Source organism: Kwoniella dejecticola, chromosome 6, assembly GCF_000512565.2.
Source record: "Kwoniella dejecticola CBS 10117 chromosome 6, complete sequence".
Lineage (NCBI taxonomy): Eukaryota > Fungi > Basidiomycota > Tremellomycetes > Tremellales > Cryptococcaceae > Kwoniella > Kwoniella dejecticola.
This window is the reverse complement of record NC_089306.1, coordinates 646,228-665,763: the sequence shown is the minus strand read 5'-3', so window position 1 is coordinate 665,763 and position 19,536 is coordinate 646,228. Positions and strand designations below refer to the sequence as shown.

The following is a 19,536-nucleotide window of genomic DNA, read 5'->3' as shown; positions in this document are numbered from 1 at the left end:
ATTGGACAGTTCAACTTGTATATATCATCCACACATGACACACGATACATGCATTCTTGTGATGAAGCAGTGGTAAATCCTAATCTGGATTAAGCAATAGTTCAGGAACGAGATCTGATTATGATTACTCGTAGACATTAGACTAAATTCCTTATTTCAGGGTCAATCTATTTGTTTTTGTCGATCTTAGATTGTTGTTTTCCATTTGGACTGAGCGGGAAATACGAGTAAGTTACGTGATTCCACTCACCCAGACTCAGTCAACGTGCAGATCAGATCGTTCCACTTTATGTTCACGTAGACATACATAGGCCCATTCACTCAAAGATATAGATGAATAGACTTCACGCAGTGACTGGTACGCTTAGTATTCTAGAGAATCATAGATTACAAATATCCTTCGAGCAAAAACGACGAGGCCAACCTAGACACAAATTTGAAGAGTAGGAGGATGAACTTGGTATAAGTGCTAGTAACAATACAAGGGAAGGACACTGCAAAGAGGTACTCGATCCGAAATATCGCCATACAACCAAAAGCCAAAAGACCGCTCTGAGTCATTCATTAGTAGAGTGCAGTCATCCACAACTGAGCATACACATCAAGATGCCATCGGTGTGGTCATGCGCGAAACTGTTGATTCTGTCTAGGGGTTTGTTGCTTTCAGCCCAAGCCCAGACTTGCTCGAATTACGGTACCTCCTCAGCATCAAATTGCTTGTGTCCGCCAGGATTCAATGTCCCTTCCTCAGATTGTGATCTGCCGATATGTGGATGGAATCTGTATGAACCTGGACAAGCTGCTCCCGGGGGAACAGGGGGTTTTGGGAATGTTAGTGCTGGGGATTGTGCTTGTGCATCTGGATGGACTGGACCTGGGTGTACTGGTGAGTCGGATCGCACTTCACTCCATCTAGCGCTCCCTCATAAACATCATGAACGAGTGTGCAAGCACCATCCCAGAAATGAAAGTAGAAGTGATTACTGACTACCGACTATTGATAGTCTGCCAGACATCACAAGCGTGTTCTTCTTCCCTTGAGAAATACATCAACTCGACCAACTCGTTATCTTCCCCTGGCGGATTAAACACTTCTCTGACTTGTTCGACCACACCTGCTGTGTACTCCGCCTCACAATTGTCGTGCTCAGTGATTCAAGCTACACTGCAAGCCCTCTTCCCCGGCTCATCTACAGCAACAATCACCCGATCGCTCAACTCGTCCCTCACACCCGGCGGCGCAAATACCTTGACGAGCTCCGGGCTGATTGGTGGAGATGGGCAAGTGGATATGCAATTATGGTATGAAGGTGTCGAGCAGTTCTATTGTCGAGCAACGCAATGTACCCAGAATATCAACGCCGAGTCTAGCTCTGCCTCTGCCTCTGGCTCTAATGGGAATGCAAATGGAAACAGTTCGACGTGGAACTGCCCAAAGATGGAATGTCAATGTCGGACCAACACACTCATGTGCGGGGGCGGATCGTCACCCTCCCAGAATCTCACAGGAGCCATCAACACACTCAGTGGACCATTGACTATCGACTGCTTCGCCTCGAATACGTGTAATTTCAAACAATCTTTCTTGGTAGCGCTCTTCGGATCTAATGGACTTGAACTGTCAAGTTGCTCATTCGGAGAATGCGTCCAGCAATACGTTATTGATCAAGCGTTGGGTATCACCTCGACCACTTCATCGGGGAACGCGCTGAGCGGAGGAGTCATAGCTGGTCTAGCGGTTGTCGGGGCTATCTTACTAGCGATCATCGGTGTAATTATCTGGGGTTTGATGACCAGACGACGCGCAAGACGGGAGATGAATGCCATGGGAGATCTGAAGGCATCCGGCGGAGTGGGGATCGAATGGAAAAATGTGGGATATGCAGTCAAGTCAACGCATACGTCTTGGGCGAATAGTCTACACAACTTCTTGAAAGGTTCAGGAGGGTCTGCCGATCGAAAAGACGAGAAAGATGGATCAATCGAAAGTGCGAATACTCCGATAAATTCGAGCGGGATCAAGACTGTATTGGTCTCTTCGTCTGGGAGTATTCAGCCAGGAGGATTTGCGTGTATATTGGGGCCGAGTGGGGCGGGTAAATCGACGCTGGTGGACATTTTAGCTGGGAAGAGGAAGGAAGGCACCGTGAAGGGACATGTCGGGTTCACGAAGGCCGATGGGAGGGCAGGTAGGGTCAGAGTGGGATATGTCGATCAGGTGAGTCAATTTCATCGATTTTGGACAAATATGAGACCGGTATATCATCGTTGAACTGAAATACGATCACGTTAGGCCGATATCCTCTCACCTACTTCCACCGTCCTGGAAACTTTAATTTTCGCCGCCCAACTACGTCTCCCGGAATCCATACCTTCTTCAGTAAAGATCGAAAGGGCACACACGGTCTTATCGCAATTACACCTCGACCACATCGCGCACACCAGAATAGGCTCGTCCGAGCATCGAGGTATCTCAGGCGGAGAAGCTCGCAGAGTATCCATTGGAATCGAACTGGTATCTTCGCCTGATATACTGGTACTTGATGAGCCCACTTCCGGGCTGGACAGTGTATCCGCCTCAAGATTAGTCAGATTGCTGAAGAGTCTCTCGGAGGGAGAGAAGGGGACGACTATCGTTGCTTCGATACACCAACCATCCTCTGCACTCTATCAGGCGTTTGATCAGGTCATCTTACTCTCTCAAGGAAGACAGCTTTACTTTGGGAAAGGCGGTAATCATCCAAAAGCGTTTTTCGAGAAGAAGGGGAAAATATGTCCGGGGGGATATAATATTGCGGATTATTTGTTGGAGATTGCTAGTTCGGATGAAGGTCTTTCGTCGATCTCAATCTCGCAAGATGGTCTTGGAGCAATTCAAAGAGATGGGAGTGGACAAAGCTCGGAGACCAGTATGGAGAATGCTCACACCCACGAACAAGAACAAGAACAGGAACAAGATGAGAATAGTCTTTCGCCGTTGACGGAGAAGAATATAACTTATCCACCGACCAGCCCACAGACGGGTATCCTTCTCAAACAGAATGGTACAGGTCGTGCTTCACGTCTCTCGGCGAACGCAAACGCAGATACAAATGCGAGAAATGAAGGCGAAAATAAGTGGTGGAAATGGCCTGCAAGTCATTGTGCGACGACGTTCTTGACGCAGGTGGAGATTCTCAGTGGGAGGGAATGGAGGAATCTCAAGAGGTATGTTCATCCTAGACGAGCGAGACTCTTTCGCCCTCACTTTCAAGAGGCACTTTCGCCTTCGATATCGCTCTCATCGGGTCGAGCTCAGCTGATACCATGCATATAGGGATAAGACCCTGCTTATTGCACATCTGTTCTTTTCCTGCCTTGTAGGCGTCTTCGCGGGCGGACTGTACTATAAAGTGGGGATCACGATAGCGGGCTTCCAAAATAGGATAGGAAGTTTGTTCTTCCTCGGTTCACTTATTGCCTTTTCCTCCTTGAGGTGAGTGCAATGGAGTCCTTGTACTAGACATCACCGATTGACGATTTTGACCTCGCTTGATTATCTTATCAATTTTGCTGATTTTTGTTGTTCTGTAGTGCTCTGTACAACCTTGTCGAAGTCCGAGGGCTGTTCTTGAGAGAACGCGCGGCCGAGTTCTACTCGTATGTCTATTAAAAAATGGGTACCCAAGGGCTCGTGAATGATTGAAAAGGAGCTGACGCTCCAACGACAGACCTCAAGCTTGGTTGTTAACAAGAGTCATATTTGATGTGATTCCATTAAGGCTGATACCTACCATCCTGGTTGCGTGAGTGGCGCCTTTTTTGTCATACCTAATGTGAAGCGCTGACTTGGTATTGTGATCAATGCAGGATCATCGTGTATTTCAGTGAGTCTGCAATACGAAAGGACAATCTCTACCGCTTCATTGTTGTGAAGACAGCTCGAGTTGGATGACTAATCCAAATCTGCGTGTAGTGGTCGGACTCTCGCACGATGCAGCTAGGTTCTTCAAATTCCTCTTGATCATAGTGGAGTTCTCGATGGGAATGACGCTTTTCGTGAGTCAAGCTACGTTCTGCTTTTCATGCCTAACCGACTAAGAGCTGATATTTTGGCTGGGGATCAGAATTTCCTATTGGCTTGCGTGTTCCGTAATGGGGGAGTAGCTATCCTGTTGAGCTCGCTGTGTAATTTATTCTTGATGACCTATGCCGGGTGAGCCGTTTCCTCGCCTTTCTATTGTCAACATGGCATGAGAGTTGACAATGTACCGTTTCTTACTCGTTTTTTTGTTTCCGAACGATCTTCAGATTCTTCGTGAATATCGGACAGATTCCACCTGTTTTGAGATGGTTAAGGTATTTCTCCACTCTGGGATATACGCTTGAAGCTCTGAGTGTCAATGAAGTGGGCAGTGGTCTACAGATAGTTGTGAGTCGTCTGTCCTTCTTTCACCTTCCACCGTTCATCTCCGCCAGTTTCTGGTATGGGATCAGTCTGTTCCACTGCTCAACTGAAACATGATGTGTGTGGCAATCCGCAGGACTCGCTCAACGGCGTCAAAGTGGAGATCGGAGCTACGATTATCATGCAGACCCTCTTTGGGTTTGGCATGGATAATTATTATCGGTAAGTCTGGACAGTCCGACTCCGGGCATCCAGGCATTCAGGCAAGCATATCAAAGGGTAGTACTTCGAAAGCTGACTTGCCGATGTGATCTGATTTAACGGTACAGAGACGTGCTGGTGCTATTCGCTTTTATAGCTGGATTCGCGATTTTGTTGGTATTGACTGTTGTATACTTGCTTCGAGAGAGGAGGTAGTTAGACTTTGTTCATCAAAGAATCGCATTGTCAATTTGTTTTGTTTTACGAAATTTGAGGTTCTACGTCTCTATGTACATGGTTGCGCGTGCATGATAAAGGTAGTGACAGTACGATATGCTATGCTGTGTAATGATCCTAGGTTATTTTCGCTCATTCTCTACTACGAGCTTCAAGCCAACAATGAAACCACTTCCGTATCCTCCTCCGCGCCTATACCCCTCTCCTCTTTTTGAGCTGCACTCAGACCATCCCAGATACTCTTGAACTTGGTCTTCTCTTCGATATTCAGACCACTGATTCTCAACGCATTGATCAAAGCTTTCAGGAGGTTCTCCTCGAACTCCAGATGATCCTCTTCTAGCTTTCCTAGCCCATTCAAAAGTTGCTGCAATATACCTGAAGCCCTCAATCCCTCTACTATGCTATCAGTATAGCCAACTACGGAGGTCTTCTGTAATTCCTCCAAAACATTTCGCACGTCATTATCCAGTTCACCCTGATATTCTTGGTTTGACTGCATGACCAGCGTGGAAATCAAGAACGACACTTTCTTTCTGACGTTCTTATCGCTGTCCTTCAGGCCCTTTGACAATATCGAATATCCGGTATTATTCTCGATCTCGGTGTATGTTTGGGAGAGGGCTTTGGAAGCTAAGGGCCAGTGTTTCAGAGATGCTGAGAGGGCGTATATCGCTTTTGCACGGACAAGGGGAGAGGAGGAAGCGGTGTACGTCGAGAGGATTTGTGGGAAAGCGTTGTTGATGAATAACTAAATCACGACAATGAATTAGCTATAATGCCTGGCAAGAGGGTTGCTAGTTGTGGGACTTACAGCAGCTTGAGCTTTGATGTTATTCTGCGCGGCTGTGCCAATTATCCAGAGTGCGTTGGATACTATCTCAGACTCGGGCGAGGATAAGAGACTTAGTAAGGGTTGCCATAGTTTTAGGATTGGCATGTTATTGGCATTATCTATCAGTTCGATGAGCTATAGTATGATGCAGAAGAATCGTTAGCTAGATTCATTGGTACATGTGAGACAGAAACGTAGTGAGAGGGCGAGACAGTACGGGACTCACCATCTCGAAATCATCCAGAGCTTCTACACGCTCTTCCAGCGGATTCGACTCATCAACTGCAAACGCCATCTTCTCCTTCATGGTAATTGAATCGCTTTTCCCAAGTATCAAATCCAACATCTCCGTCGTCAAATCGCTTCTTTGAGCTCCTCCGCCGGTAGTGGCGGCAGTGGGTAAAGGGAAGGTAGCTGGTTCGCCGGTAGGGGTACCTGGCCCAGGTGTTGAAGCGGGTGATAAATCTGCTGGAGCGGAATCGGATGAATGTAAAACTGCTGTACCGCCATTTGGTCTAGTACTACTGGCACCGTTGCCACTGGCGGAGGAAGGTGGATTGTAGCGTATTGTCAGACCTCCCTCCGAGGAAGGTACTTGTTCGCCCGATTGAATGCTCTGGGTTTCATCTTGATTTTGAGGTTGGGTTGAATTGGCTATTGACCAGCGCAACAGTTCGTTCAAGTCAGGCATGATGACTGTATGATGGGATTTTGGAGATTTGTGGAGTATTCGTTTGACTGCAGTTGATCTGGTATCTCTAGGGTGAATATTGCATGAAAGACAAGGATGCAAGTATCGAGGAGCCGCAATTTCGATTCTATAAGCTCTGGCCAGTAACCGAAAGAAATTCGAAGAATTGGGTGGCAAACGCCAGAAGATTAGAAGGATAACACGTGTCAAACGTGTGCAACAGCCTGATCATCGAAACCCCTTTTACGTAATCTGCAGTGCAGCCGGTTAGGTCATCGAAGGGCTAAATTCACCACAAAGTCAAACGTGAAAGAGGAAGAATAGCAAGCAAGCGCTGAGATCAAGCAGAAGGCAAGCAAGTATACCTAACACGTCAACTACCGACACTTCCAAGAGTGACTTGTCCAAGCTGTCTGAAGGGGAAAGTATCCCCTTGACTGGATTGAGATTGTATAAAGACCGACTCGACAAGATGGCGGATCCACCATCTCCAGGCGTGTCCAATACTGCCTTACCCTCAGCGATCACTCAATCGCGCCCTTCAGCACCAGACACATTCCACCCTATACCTGTGCCCAACAATCAGAAGAACACCAAAGGAACGGTCCCTACTCCGCCGCAACGAGAAGAACACGAAGGACCCTCCACCTACGACTACACCGAAAACGCACCCGATGCTGTGGTCCAAGCTGTGGCCATCGAGCGTGAGAGGGAGCGGAAGGAGGGCCCTCAGGAGATGATGGTGGGAAGTTGGAACAGTTGGGATGGCGGTGAACGTGGTGAGTCTTCCATTAATAAAGCTTAGTGTTCAGCTGAACTGAAGGCGAAATGATCTGACCACATTTGACGGTTTAGATTCTTACATGAAACCCTCTTCCGTGACGCGGAGTCATTTACCAGGATCAAGACGTGCATCTATCGCATCCCGATCTTCTTTCGTCCAAGATCGACCATCAGGCTCATTCCGACGGCAAGTCGCTGGATCGCAAGTAGATCTACTCCAGTCGCCCAGCTCGGGCGTTTTTGCAGTAGAGTCGGAAGATGAAGACCACATTAGTAATGCAGGTCAAAGGATCGGTCGATCGTACAGTCGGCGAACCAACCGAAGACATAGTCGTGCTCAGTCAAATCAAGCGCCTGGCGGAGGCTACTTCTCATACAAACCAGACAATAATGTTCAGTCTCCCGCAGCAATGGACGAAGAGTATGCACAAGGTAGCCCTTTGCCCAGTCCAGCCAAACCAACTACCACGCTGGGCAGGATAGCTTCGTACATCGGCTTCTCAAGGAATGAAGTGGAAGACGAAGAAGCGGGATCACCTCATGAGCGCAGGAGATCGTATTCGTGTTCAAGGTCAAGAAGGGGATCGGGCTCCTCAGGATCCAGCATATCAGCTAGAAGGAGGAGATCGCGATCGCCCTCGACGAGCGAAGAAGACGATTGGTATGGGAACGAAGATGACGATTCATACATGTCAGAAAGGGATCCGGAAGAAGGCTACACATCTTCACTTGCGGACGACACTTCGTTGCCACCACAGTCAAGACCTCATTCCCCTTCGATGCCCTTGGTCCCCTCGGCAACGGACGGGATTTTTGGAGAACCAAATTCGAGACCGTACGATCTGGTCGAACCGAAAGATTTCGTCAGTGTCGCCGTGCCCTCCCGACAAACGGTTGTCCTGCCAGATGAGGATTTATCAATCAGGTTTACGTGTTATCGAACGGATCCTTTTAGGAACGCCTTGTGGTGGTTCGCATGCATCATTACTTTCGGTGCTTTAGGTCTGCTGGGAAGATGGGTGCCTAGCATATGGGTCAAATTCCTGGGCAAAGAAACAGCCTTTGACGAGGCGAAAGAAGGAAGCTGGCTCGTGGTTGAAGTGAGTTCGTCCCGCTGAAAGGCTGGAGCGATCCTATAGTATACTGATTGCTCTTACACCTTGGCAGACCCCATACGGCGATCTGCACATCATTCCTTTGCAAGTCATTCCATATCCCTATCCACTATCGACAGTCTTTCCCCAGCATGCCCCGATAGCTCCCACGACGGCCGGATCGTCCACCGCGCCATCTCTGCGAGGTCAAAACGGCGGCCTAAATGGACCTCTGAACCCTAATACCGGGTCTGCTGGTGGGGTCGGTGGTGCTAAGGATCTTCTGCCCGATTTGGAACTTGGAAAAACGACCTGGGAGGAGACTATGGGATTCTTAAAGGTCATGGAATACCGGTACACCAAATTCGCGCTCGATCCTGCCAGTGGGCGATGGGCTATGATCAGAGATTGGAGAGATCCAAAGTGGACTTCCGCCAGATCTGTAGCTCACGGTCTAGAAAACCCTGTTAGGGAACAGAGAATGGTCCTCATGGGCGACAATATCATTGATATCGCTTCGAAGTCTATCTTTGGCTTGTTGGTCGACGAGGTGAGCGTCGGTAAATCGCTTCTTCGCTCATGCTAACTTTAATACGCTACTTTTACAGGTATTGCATCCATTTTATGTGTTCCAGATTGCTTCTATCGTCTTATGGTCTTTGGACGATTACTACTACTACGCCTTCGCTATTGCCCTTATCTCGATCACCTCAATTTTATCAACGCTGGTTGAAACAAAACGAACTATCGAGAGAATGCGAGAAATGTCAAGGTTCCATACCGATGTCCGTGTACTGGTGGATGGTGAATGGGTAGTGATGGATTGCTCCAAGATGGTACCCGGAGATATCTTCGACGCCTCCGACGCCAACTTGCCGGTGTTCCCCTGCGACGCCTTGCTGCTTTCAGGTGATGCCATAGTCAACGAATCGATGTTGACGGGAGAATCGGTACCGGTCAGCAAGATCCCCGTCAAAGACGAAAGTCTGCGATCAATGTCGAAAGAGTTCAAAGCTGGTTCATCCGAGATCGATCCTGATTTGGCCAAACATTACTTGTTCTCCGGAACCAAGATCATCAGAGTCAGAGCTGGTGCGCGACCTCCTTGGGCGCCGAAGTCTGAAGAGCCTGTAGCTTTGGGTTTGGTCACGAGAACAGGCTTCAATACGACGAAGGGAGCTTTGGTCAGGTCGATGTTGTTCCCCAAACCCATGGGATTCAAGTTTTAGTGAGTCCTTGAATACTTGACTCTTCCGATGAGGAGTGCTGATAGTCGCTCAGCCGAGACTCCATGAACTTCATCGGTGTTTTGACTATCATCGCTGGATTAGGTTTTGCCGTTTCAGCTGTGCAATTCATTCGGATCGGAGTAAGTCGTCTGTCTTCAAGGTAAACTGTGATAGCTGATCGACTTATTGTAGATTCACTGGCACACTATCGCTCTGCGAGCCTTGGATCTGATCACAATTGTTGTTCCACCTGCTCTCCCCGCTACACTCACCATCGGAACCACCTTTGCGATCGAAAGACTGCGGAAAAGCGGCATCTTCTGCATCTCACCTAATCGAGTCAACATAGGAGGTAAAATCAATGTCGTGTGTTTCGACAAGACCGGAACATTGACCGAAGACGGACTGGATGTTCTCGGGGTGAGGACGATTGATAAGCAAGATCATCGATTTTCAGAATTACACTCCGAGATCTCCGATGTGCCCATCGAAGGTGGCCGAAACGGAAAGACACCTCTGCTTTACGCTCTGGCTACTTGTCACGCGTTAAAGCTGATCGATGGAGAAGTCATTGGTGATCCGCTAGATATCAAGATGTTTGAATATACTGGGTGGACATTGGACGAAGGTCAATCCAGACCCATACCAAATAAATCCGCATCAGCCTCCACTTCTGCCACTGCTTCCGCTTCGAAACCTCAAAGCTTGATTCAAACTGTCGTCCGACCGCCTGGCACCGATAGATGGAAGATGGAAGATGCTCTCAAAGCAGGAAACAAACATGCTCATTTCCTTGAATTGGGTGTGATCAGAACCTACGACTTTGTCTCTGCGCTTAGGAGGATGAGTGTCATTGTGAAGCGATTGAAATCAACCTGTATGGAAGTATACGTCAAAGGTGCTCCGGAAGTCATGCCGGATATTTGTGATCCGTCCACTTGTAAGCCTGATTCTCCGACGAAATATTCAATAGCGAGATCGCGTCAGCTGATACAAGGTCGCAGTCCCGCTCGATTACGATGATATGTTGTCGTACTATACCAGAAACGGTTACAGGGTGATTGCTATCGCTGGTAAATCCATCGACGGTCTAACATGGCTCAAAGCGCAACGGATGAGACGGTAAGTCGCTCTGCGCCCAGGTGATGAAGCCGCTGACGCTTGCTCTACAGGGAAGTTGCCGAATCCGATTTGCAATTCTTGGGCTTTATCGTATTCGAGAACAAGCTTAAACCCAACACAGCACCCAACATACACACTCTGAGAGCGGCACATCTAGCTTGCAGAATGGTCACTGGCGATAATGTCAGAACGGCAATTTCGGTAGCGAGAGAATGTGGTCTGGTATCTCACTCTGCAAGCGTCTACATACCGACTTTCATACCAGGCACAGGCACTTCAGAGGGGGCTCAACTGGATTGGTCTTCCGTGGACGATGAACGACACAAATTAGATGAATTCACCCTCAAACCACAAGTCACTCAAATGGGACTCTTACTCGATGGGCAAGATCTGGAAAGTCATGATTATCAATTAGCGTTGACAGGTGATGTCTTCAAGTGGATGCTGGAATATGCAGAATTCGAAACGATGGAGAGGGTGAGCATACGTTCTTGTTCCTCTCGACTTATTAGTTGTCGGGACCATTTTGGCTAAATTGACGTGGCGTGATCTATCTATCTTATAGATGCTGGTCAAGGGAGTCATATTCGCGCGGATGTCACCTGACGAGAAAGCTGAGCTTGTCGAACGACTCCAAGCTCTCGGGTACACAGTCGCCTTCTGCGGAGACGGAGCAAATGATTGTGGAGCTCTCAAAGCGGCCGATGTTGGGGTGTCCCTCAGTGAAGCTGAGGCGAGTGTGGCTGCTCCGTTCACTTCGCGGATACCTGATATTGGATGTATGGTTGAAATCATCAAAGAAGGTAGAGCGGCCTTAGTTACGAGTTTCAGTTGTTTCAAGTACATGTGAGTGGCTTCGGACGGATAGCACTAGCTCTTGTAATGTCGTAGGCGATGAAGCTGATTCTCGATCGTCGTGGACATCAGGGCTTTGTACTCGATGATCCAGTTCACCACTGTTACCTTGCTCTACTCCTTCGCGTCGAGTCTGGGTGATTTCCAGTGAGTAACTTCACCAATTTCTCTTGTGATATAATGCATACTGACAGCGATAAACGCGCAGATTCCTCTACATCGATCTCTTCGTCATCATTCCTATCGCAGTAGCCAGTAAGTGCGAATATCTATCCTTCTCGCTCAACCTTTCTCGATAGCTAATTTCACTCTTGCAGTGGGGCGAACATTGCCTTACCCAAAGATCCACCCGAAACGACCCACAGCCAGTCTAGTATCCCGAAAAGTACTGATCAGCATCATCGGTCAGATCATCCTCAATTCGGCTGTCCAGATATTCGTCTTCGTCTGGGTTAGAAAACAGTCTTGGTACACTGCACCAGACACGAACGTCGACAAGCTTGAAACGTTCAATTATGAAAATTCAGCCTTATTTTTGGTCTCGTGTTTCCAATATATCCTCGTGGCTGGTGTGTTCAGTGTTGGACCTCCGTACAGAAAACCTTTATACACCAATCGTGAGTGTCCTTATTCCTGCCATTGCCCGACGCGATGAATGAACTGAACTAGAGAGTTTTGCAACTGAATGCTGATATCCGTGTAAACCTTGTTCACAGCTTCGCTCGTAATCTGCTTACTCGGCCTAGGAGCATTCTCAACTTACGTCCTCGTCTCCCCAGCACAATCGATAGCCTTGATATTGGACATAATCAAGTTGCCTCTGGACTTCAAGCTGGAGTTGTTGGCTATAGCAGCTGTCAACATAATGGCTGCTTTTGCGTTGGAGAAATTTGGCGAGAAACCGATAGGCAGGTTGATGTATGCTATAAAGCGATGGAGGTTCAGGAAGAGAAGCAGAGGATATAGAGCCATTGAGAGGGAGGTCAGGTAGTCAGGTTATTGCGAAAATTGACGAATGCGCTTCACTCGAGTCACACTACAATTCATACACGATCGAAATATACTTAGAGAGCGTATACTTGCTTGCGGGATGAACTGCACTGTATAATCTTAAGCATAGACTGTATGCACATGGTCCGACAAGATTTTCCCGACGCTCGTTCTGCTGGGGCCTTTGAACGCGTTGTCGTTAGTCGTCCAATCATTGTTACTTCAACAGGATGTGAGAAAGCTGCACGACTGCCATCTCAAGGAATTCAGCAAGATGTCGCAATTTGACGAGATTGGAGTGCGGTGAGATGAGGTGAATACCGGTGACGCCATTTATAGAATGCCCTGTTCGGCCAAACCCGATACCGATCGAGGAGAGCACGAAAATGAGATCTCGAAATCATTACAAAGCACTTCCAAAGATACACATCTATACCCCAAAACCTTTGTACAGGCCTAGCAACCTAAGCACAAGTATTTACGACAATCAAGATGCCTTGGGAAGACATCAAGCTGAATGACGGTCGCAAGATCCCGGGTATATCGTATGGGACCTCCAGACATTCCGGGGATACAGTATCGACCGTGGACGCTGCTATTCATGCGGGGTTCGATAGTCTTGATACCGCTCAGAGTGAGTCTCGAACGAGGTATTAACACTGTTCATCCTTCAGCATGCTTAAGATCACTGATACCTTGGTGAGGATCCAGTCTACAGATCTGAAGGAGCCGTAGGGCAGGCAATAAAGCAATCTGGCATCCCTCGGAACGATCTCTGGATAACGACGAAATGGTCCGGCTTGAAGAGCGCCAAAGAATCGATCCATGATAGTCTAGAAAATCTGGGTGTCGATTATGTGGATTTGTACTTGATTCATTTCCCGGCAGTAGCGAAGGGCGATATACCTTCTGCATGGGGTCATTTGGAGGATTTCAAAAAGGCGGGGTATGCGAAGAGTATTGGAGTATCAAAGTGAGTCATTGATCGAAATCGCACTTAACCTGCGAATTGTTGCATATACATCATAGGCCCTGACCTAGGTGTCGGTGACGTTCGCAAGACAATGCAATGAGGATATGGACACAATGATGATGAATCCGAGACTGATTTTCTGCTTCACCTGTAGCTTCGAGATCACCCACCTGAAAGAATTACTGTACCACGCCAAGATCAAGCCCTCAGTCAATCAAATCCCCTTCCACCCCAATATCTTGGCGAAACAAGAACCGTTAGTCAAGTATTTGCAAGAACACAACATCGCGGTCGAGGGGTATTCCCCACTGGCGCCACTCTGGCAAGACGGTGGTAATGCCCCGGTGTTGAAGGCTGTGAAGAAGATAGCTGAGGATCATGAAGTACCTGAAGAGAGGGTGTTGTTGGCTTGGACAAGAGCTAAGGGGTACGTCAACATTTGTTTCCCCCGAAATGAGCCTCAATACCATGAAGAACCAGTATCATGACGAGAGCGACATCAAGAACAGGGATCACAGGAATTGGAAGGCTGATTTTGATGCTGTTGTGTATTGACCAGCGTCATCCCGGTCACTTCGTCTTCCACCAAATCTCGTATCGAAAGCTTCATCGCTGCTGGGGACCTTCGGTTGTCTGACGAAGAAGTGAAAACGATCGATAAAGCAGGATACAAAGCTTCAAGAAATGCTGATCTCAAGCAGAGGATTGTCACAGGTGCTAAATGGGTGGTTGCTGCGGGACTTGTCACCTATATCGCTGTCAGTCGAATGACCTAAGACACTGATCAGTGTTGTATAGTATTATTCATGATCAATGCAGGAAGAGTCATTCCGTCGTCCATTCGCTGGACTGTAATTCGTGGTGCCCGAATGGATGTAATCAGAATGAATTTGTCCAGATCGTTTATGTATCGAGACGAACGGCTCCGAGATTGTATTCCTTTCGGCAGCTGGTGATATATCAATTATCCCCCGTCCAAAGGTACTAACCACAAAAGATTAGTCCACACTCCTTTGTTCACTGGGCTCAAAGGAGCAAAGGAGTGATAGACCCCTTGCCAGACTGCTGAGCTTTGTGATTGATGTGGAAATTAATCACTTACAACGATCATGATGGACATCTGGCATGGGATTTGCTTGTTCTTTGCTGATTGAAGCGATCAAAACCTCGACTTATCCTTTCTGCAATCGTGATATTCCCCATCTGCACGAGCCGTGCGGTGTGGGACAAGAGTCATTGACTGTAATTTGCGTTACGCCTGCGCCTTCACCTGCTAGCCGGCTGGTAGCCTTCCACTTGAAGCCCTGCGATCCCTCCGAAGTGCGACAAGACTCGGTATCGTGTGTAGGGGCGATCAGCAGAGTCGGTATATCCTCAACTCAGTTCGGTCTGAGAGCAGAAACTCGGTAAACATGTGAGCTGTTTGGGTCGAAATATGAATGACTATCTGGATCATGCTAACATGGCTGTGATCTGCAGGGCACAAAACTATACGATCGACGACTCGCAGTGGTCAACTCCAGCTTTATCTCTATCAGACGGCTGGAACATGTTACGCACAAACGGATCGAACGAGTACATCGCCCCGGTGAAACAGGTGGAAGAGATGGAGGCTTTGTTGGGGGAGTTTTGGAATAGCTCGATCAGCTGGACTGAACAACAAGGAGCATGGATGGAATTGAGTTTCGTCGGTGAGTCGAGTGCGATGTCCGTCTAGAGTATTGTACAGCGTCTCAACTGCCTTGATGGTTACGAGATCGCTGATGGATTCTGAGGGCTGAATGACAGGGACTGACATTTGGGCATACGGGATTGACGGGCCCGAATATGGGGATATCGAGTTCACGTTGGATGGTCGGAAAATGGAACATGGGGATGAAGGATCTTCACAGGACAGTGAAGAACAGGACTATCATCACTTGTTGTTAGATCTGCATGAATTGGAGAACGGAGAACATACCTTGAGATACACCAACGCTGGTGCAGAAGGAGCAGGGAAGAGAATGAGTTTCGATTACGCTGTGATACAAGGACAGAGCTCGCCGATAAGCGAGAAGAACGATGCAAGTGCGATAGCCTCTTTGACGAATACTCCGGCATTAGCAGCTCAGGTGACCTCTCCGTTAACTTCTACGGATAGAACAACAATTTCAACATCATTCAGTCATTCGACCTCGACACCCAATCCCAATTCGACTTCGACTTCAAATGATTCTTCCCCTCAGCTTCAAGAAGGGGTCATACAGGCCCAAGCTCAAGCTCAAGCAGCAGCAGCCTCTTCGGCAGCATTAGCAGCTCTCTTCCCTACCCAATATTCTATGGCTCAATTAGCATCCCTGAAAGAGGTATACACGTTCAGATGGAACGCAGCGGCTTACTTCGTCGTAGTCTTTGCTTCTTGCGTGGTGGGGGTGTTCTTGCTGTTTATCGTTCACATTTCGTTGAAGGCGTACATCAAGGACCATCGACCGGAAGATCCGTACATGGACGGATGTGAACAGGGAGGTAGTAGTAAAACCCAAGGATCGCCTCTCACCACGACGACCAGAACAACATCAACGCAAGGGATGGAGGCGATAAAGCAACCGAAGGATTCCGGGAACTATGTCGGCCCACCCTTTTGATTGTGATTTGAAGATTGGAAGGAGAATGAGCATTGGTCTGTGATCAATATATGGGGGAGTTAGATTTTGGGTCCGTTTTTAGTTGTAGTCACACAGTCACGAATTCGGTCTTGTACGTCAACATGCTAGCTAGTACAGCTTTGTCATTGAGTTTGATTTCCAGTTTAGATTCCGTCTCGGTTGTCCCCTATCCGTAAACTAGTTTCTTTTTGATCGTGACGAGTACGATGTTACAATGACTCCTCGCAGTCATTGATGTTGCGCCATGAGATCAAGCCAAATGCATTGTTCCGCCAAGTGAGGTGGGGGGGGGGCTGTGATTGCGAAGCAATCCGATGCCAGGCGCGCCTTTACGCGCACTGGCTCGAGTCCTCTAACAGTCACCAGCTTCTTAGCAGTAGCAGCAGCACCAGCACCAGCAGTAGCAGACTCAGTCCCAAATGAGAGTGCCGGGCTGTGAATGGGTCTCATTCATTGGAGCTTGGATCATGATCAGGTTAATATGGCCATATGGACAAAATAGGAGACGACCGAGGAACTGTAGCGGCGTATGCCGTATGCCGTACGCCGTTGTCCGTCGGCTACTATAAACTTATAAATCATCCTATCTCATGTTGAATTTACTTTCAGAGTCTCTTTGCGATTTTCAAAACATACGATCATTCACCATTCACCATGAACCTACCAACCTCATTCCCTGCCTCTTCCTCGTCCGCCGCTACCAGTCCGGATACTGCATCCTCTCAACCGCGAAAAACGACTAAAGAGACCCATCCGCATTTGCCTCCCGGCTTAATCTTGGACGAGAATGGCAAAGTCTGTAAAGTGTGTAATTCATGGGCAGACATCTCCAAGATCAAAAAGAAGGGACCGAATGCCGGCGAAGAAAGTCAAGGCAAGAAAACTTTAGCCGGTATGGGGGGATTCGCATCAATGTTGAATGCTTCTCAGTCATCTCAATCCTCCCAATCTTCTCCTTCATCATCATCTTCATCTTCATCAACAACAACAAGATCGATACCGGTTTCAACTGCAACGGATGAAGAGGGATCAACGGATCGGACCAACTGTCCTCCTGATAATGCAGCTCTCGGAAGATCAACATGGACATTCTTACATACTACCGCCGCTTATTACCCTTTACAAGCCAACGAGAGACAACAAACGCAAATGACCAACCTCCTCGAATCATTGTCGATCTTTTACCCTTGTAATTGGTGTGCGACGGATTTCAGGAGGGACATCAAGAAGAACCCACCGATATCGGCTGTAGCGGGAAGGGAGAGTCTGATGAAGTGGTTATGTGCTCGACATAATGAGGTGAACCAGAAATTGGGCAAAGAGGAGTTTAGTTGTGAAGTCAAGAATCTGGATGCGAGGTGGAAAGATGGGCCGGAGGATGGGAGTTGCGATTAGTGACTAGCTAGTAGCGGAACCGGCATTCGAATTATTGAAATTGGTCGTAGGGAAGGATAGGTACAGAGCAGTCGGGCAAGGATTTGTGATTTGGCTTGGTGTATCTCAAGATACTTAGGGAGGAGCTAGTAGCGAGAGATCCTGAGCGGAAATGGATATAAGGTCATAGAAATTAGAGTTGTCATTGTAAGGTGTGAATCACCCCACTCATTGTATATAATTATCGCATCAGAGCATTAGAGCATCAATGCATCTACCACTCGGACAATACGAATACAAAAACTCTCTCAAGGTCCATTGTCAAATCACTCATGAGTGACTACGATTTTTCTAAGCTTTAAGCGAGACTGGCAACCTCAGCTCCAGCCTAGGTGTTTGATCCACTGCTTCTGCTGCCATCCCAATAAGATCGGAATCATATCTGATAACCCAAATTCCGGCCAGAAGGTATTAACGAAGTGCAATTGTGTGTCCTGGGATGCCTACAAATCAAGTACAAAACAGGGTCAGCGTCATGCCCCATACCGCATTTCAGTCGCTCGTCCCTTGCTAACTTCTACCCCAAGATCTAGAGCTGAAGATAGCATTGTTGTGCTTTGTGGAGAGAGACCGAGTGATCGATCGGTTCATTGATTCTTTGACAATTGATGATGAACTCACTTGCCACATCATGAAATCACTCAATCGCTTCACGTTACTAGTTCTGACCAATATATCCAGCTTCCCACTCTCATCTGGTCTGCTAAACAACGCCCGGTCCACCTCAGAGACAGCTTTCGACGTTCCCAACCGGCGGAGAATATCTTCCGATTTGATATCGTTCACTCGGATCGAGTCAGAATCGCGTAGGACAGTCTGGACGGTATCTTGTAGGGAAGTCGTTATTTCGTCTCGGGATGAATAAGGCGCGCAGACGTTAAGGACACCGCTATCGACGATGCGTGGTGAATCAGCGCGAACCTCGTTTAGAAAAGAGCGGTTGCTTGCACAATTATCTAGTCATGAGCAGCGGAAGTGATGAAGTGTCTGATTCAACATGTTAAACGAGGAATCGAACAAGAGATGAGATGTAAAGGTATATCAGACCTACTTCTTATGATGTTTCGTCATCTCTTCCATCTCTCTCACAGCCTGCTGGACATCAGGAGGGAACAGCGAGATTTGACCTATGAATTTTATCTTTACTCCGTATTCTTCTAGTAGTTCACTGCGGTCCAATCACATTATATCAACATTCCAATCGACTCAGACAGTGCAGAGCGAGAGAGGCAAGGAACACATTGCGGAAACAGTGAAGGACCGCTTACCCATGTTGACACAATTCAGCCAGTCTATCTTTAGCTAGCCTCATCAAAGCGGACACTTCGTTCTCGGATCTACTGAAGTTGTCGATGGCGAACGCGTATACAGATACCGCCCGGATGCGTAATCTGAGACATATCTCGAGGGTCTGGGGTTGCGAGGGAATGGCAGGTGCAGAGAGAGGGGGGGACATATAGCATATTGGAATTAGCATAAAAAACATATTTGAAGCGATTCGACGCCTGATCAAGGTGTGCGAAAGGTCTTATCGGTATTTCTTCAGATGAAGATGAAAGAGCGAAGAGAGAAGATGTGAGAGCCGAGCGAGGCACAAAGAGTAAGTAGAAGACCAGGATAGCCTTCATACCTACCAGACTATATTGTGACTCACCCTTTTCAAAGCTGCAAATCCTTCTCCATGGCCCTCAGAAACCTCTTTACCCAAACCACGGGCGTACCGCCGATTCCCATCCATCACGAATCCGACATGCTGCGGTATCGGTCCGAGCGATACAAGGTACAGTAAGATGGTAGTTGCTATCGAAAACAAGAAGTGGACTACCGTATTGAGGAGTGGTGGTTTTAAGGGGTATCGTCGGGTAGGTGATTGGGATGGAGCGCGCAAGATCCGGCTTGAGCTTGAGCTTGAGCTGGAGCTTGAGTTTGAGGTTGCTTTCAAGAGTGACATGATGTACGATCCGGTCGCCTGTAATATCGGTGTTGAGTCCATAAGCCTTTTGCTTCAAGTAATGAGCATGATATGGTTATAGTACTTTGATGTTGAAGTTGTCGAGCTG

At 47.8% G+C, this 19,536-nt stretch overlaps 7 protein-coding genes across 7 annotated transcripts; 5 read left to right on the top strand and 2 right to left on the bottom strand.

Moving 5' to 3' along the window:
* Positions 1–606: 606 nt before the first annotated feature.
* On the top strand, positions 607–4,804 carry I303_105124 (uncharacterized protein; the record flags this gene model as incomplete). The annotated part of the gene is made up of 12 exons (XM_018408723.1): positions 607–886; positions 1,005–2,218; positions 2,294–3,207; positions 3,317–3,475; positions 3,574–3,639; positions 3,711–3,785; positions 3,850–3,866; positions 3,956–4,038; positions 4,107–4,195; positions 4,291–4,411; positions 4,524–4,609; positions 4,717–4,804. The coding sequence occupies 12 exons, from the start codon at positions 607–609 to the stop codon at positions 4,802–4,804; spliced, it is 3,192 nt and encodes a 1,063-aa protein (XP_018262414.1).
* A 172-nt stretch (positions 4,805–4,976) lies between these two features.
* I303_105123 (uncharacterized protein) lies at positions 4,977–6,351 on the bottom strand (the record flags this gene model as incomplete). Its single annotated transcript, XM_018408724.1, has 3 exons — positions 4,977–5,576; positions 5,640–5,795; positions 5,887–6,351. 3 exons carry the CDS (start codon positions 6,349–6,351, stop codon positions 4,977–4,979), a joined length of 1,221 nt encoding a protein of 406 aa, XP_018262415.1.
* A 472-nt stretch (positions 6,352–6,823) lies between these two features.
* Positions 6,824–12,425, top strand: I303_105122 (uncharacterized protein; the record flags this gene model as incomplete). Its single annotated transcript, XM_018408725.1, has 13 exons — positions 6,824–7,130; positions 7,207–8,234; positions 8,302–8,778; positions 8,837–9,456; positions 9,510–9,597; positions 9,650–10,397; positions 10,462–10,579; positions 10,630–11,056; positions 11,145–11,425; positions 11,507–11,581; positions 11,643–11,689; positions 11,752–12,051; positions 12,151–12,425. 13 exons carry the CDS (start codon positions 6,824–6,826, stop codon positions 12,423–12,425), a joined length of 4,791 nt encoding a protein of 1,596 aa, XP_018262416.1.
* A 491-nt stretch (positions 12,426–12,916) lies between these two features.
* Positions 12,917–14,173, top strand: I303_105121 (uncharacterized protein; the record flags this gene model as incomplete). The annotated part of the gene is made up of 4 exons (XM_018408726.1): positions 12,917–13,058; positions 13,136–13,397; positions 13,552–13,824; positions 13,957–14,173. 4 exons carry the CDS (start codon positions 12,917–12,919, stop codon positions 14,171–14,173), a joined length of 894 nt encoding a protein of 297 aa, XP_018262417.1.
* Positions 14,174–14,946: 773 nt separating this feature from the next.
* Positions 14,947–16,021, top strand: I303_105120 (uncharacterized protein; the record flags this gene model as incomplete). Its single annotated transcript, XM_018408727.2, has 2 exons — positions 14,947–15,088; positions 15,186–16,021. 2 exons carry the CDS (start codon positions 14,947–14,949, stop codon positions 16,019–16,021), a joined length of 978 nt encoding a protein of 325 aa, XP_018262418.2.
* A 675-nt stretch (positions 16,022–16,696) lies between these two features.
* Positions 16,697–17,437, top strand: I303_105119 (uncharacterized protein; the record flags this gene model as incomplete). Its single annotated transcript, XM_018408728.1, has 1 exon — positions 16,697–17,437. One exon carries the CDS (start codon positions 16,697–16,699, stop codon positions 17,435–17,437), a length of 741 nt encoding a protein of 246 aa, XP_018262419.1.
* A 356-nt stretch (positions 17,438–17,793) lies between these two features.
* On the bottom strand, positions 17,794–19,427 carry I303_105118 (di-trans,poly-cis-decaprenylcistransferase; the record flags this gene model as incomplete). Its single annotated transcript, XM_018408729.1, has 5 exons — positions 17,794–17,919; positions 18,098–18,365; positions 18,528–18,644; positions 18,745–18,887; positions 19,131–19,427. The coding sequence occupies 5 exons, from the start codon at positions 19,425–19,427 to the stop codon at positions 17,794–17,796; spliced, it is 951 nt and encodes a 316-aa protein (XP_018262420.1).
* Between the last annotated feature and the right edge of the window lie 109 nt (positions 19,428–19,536).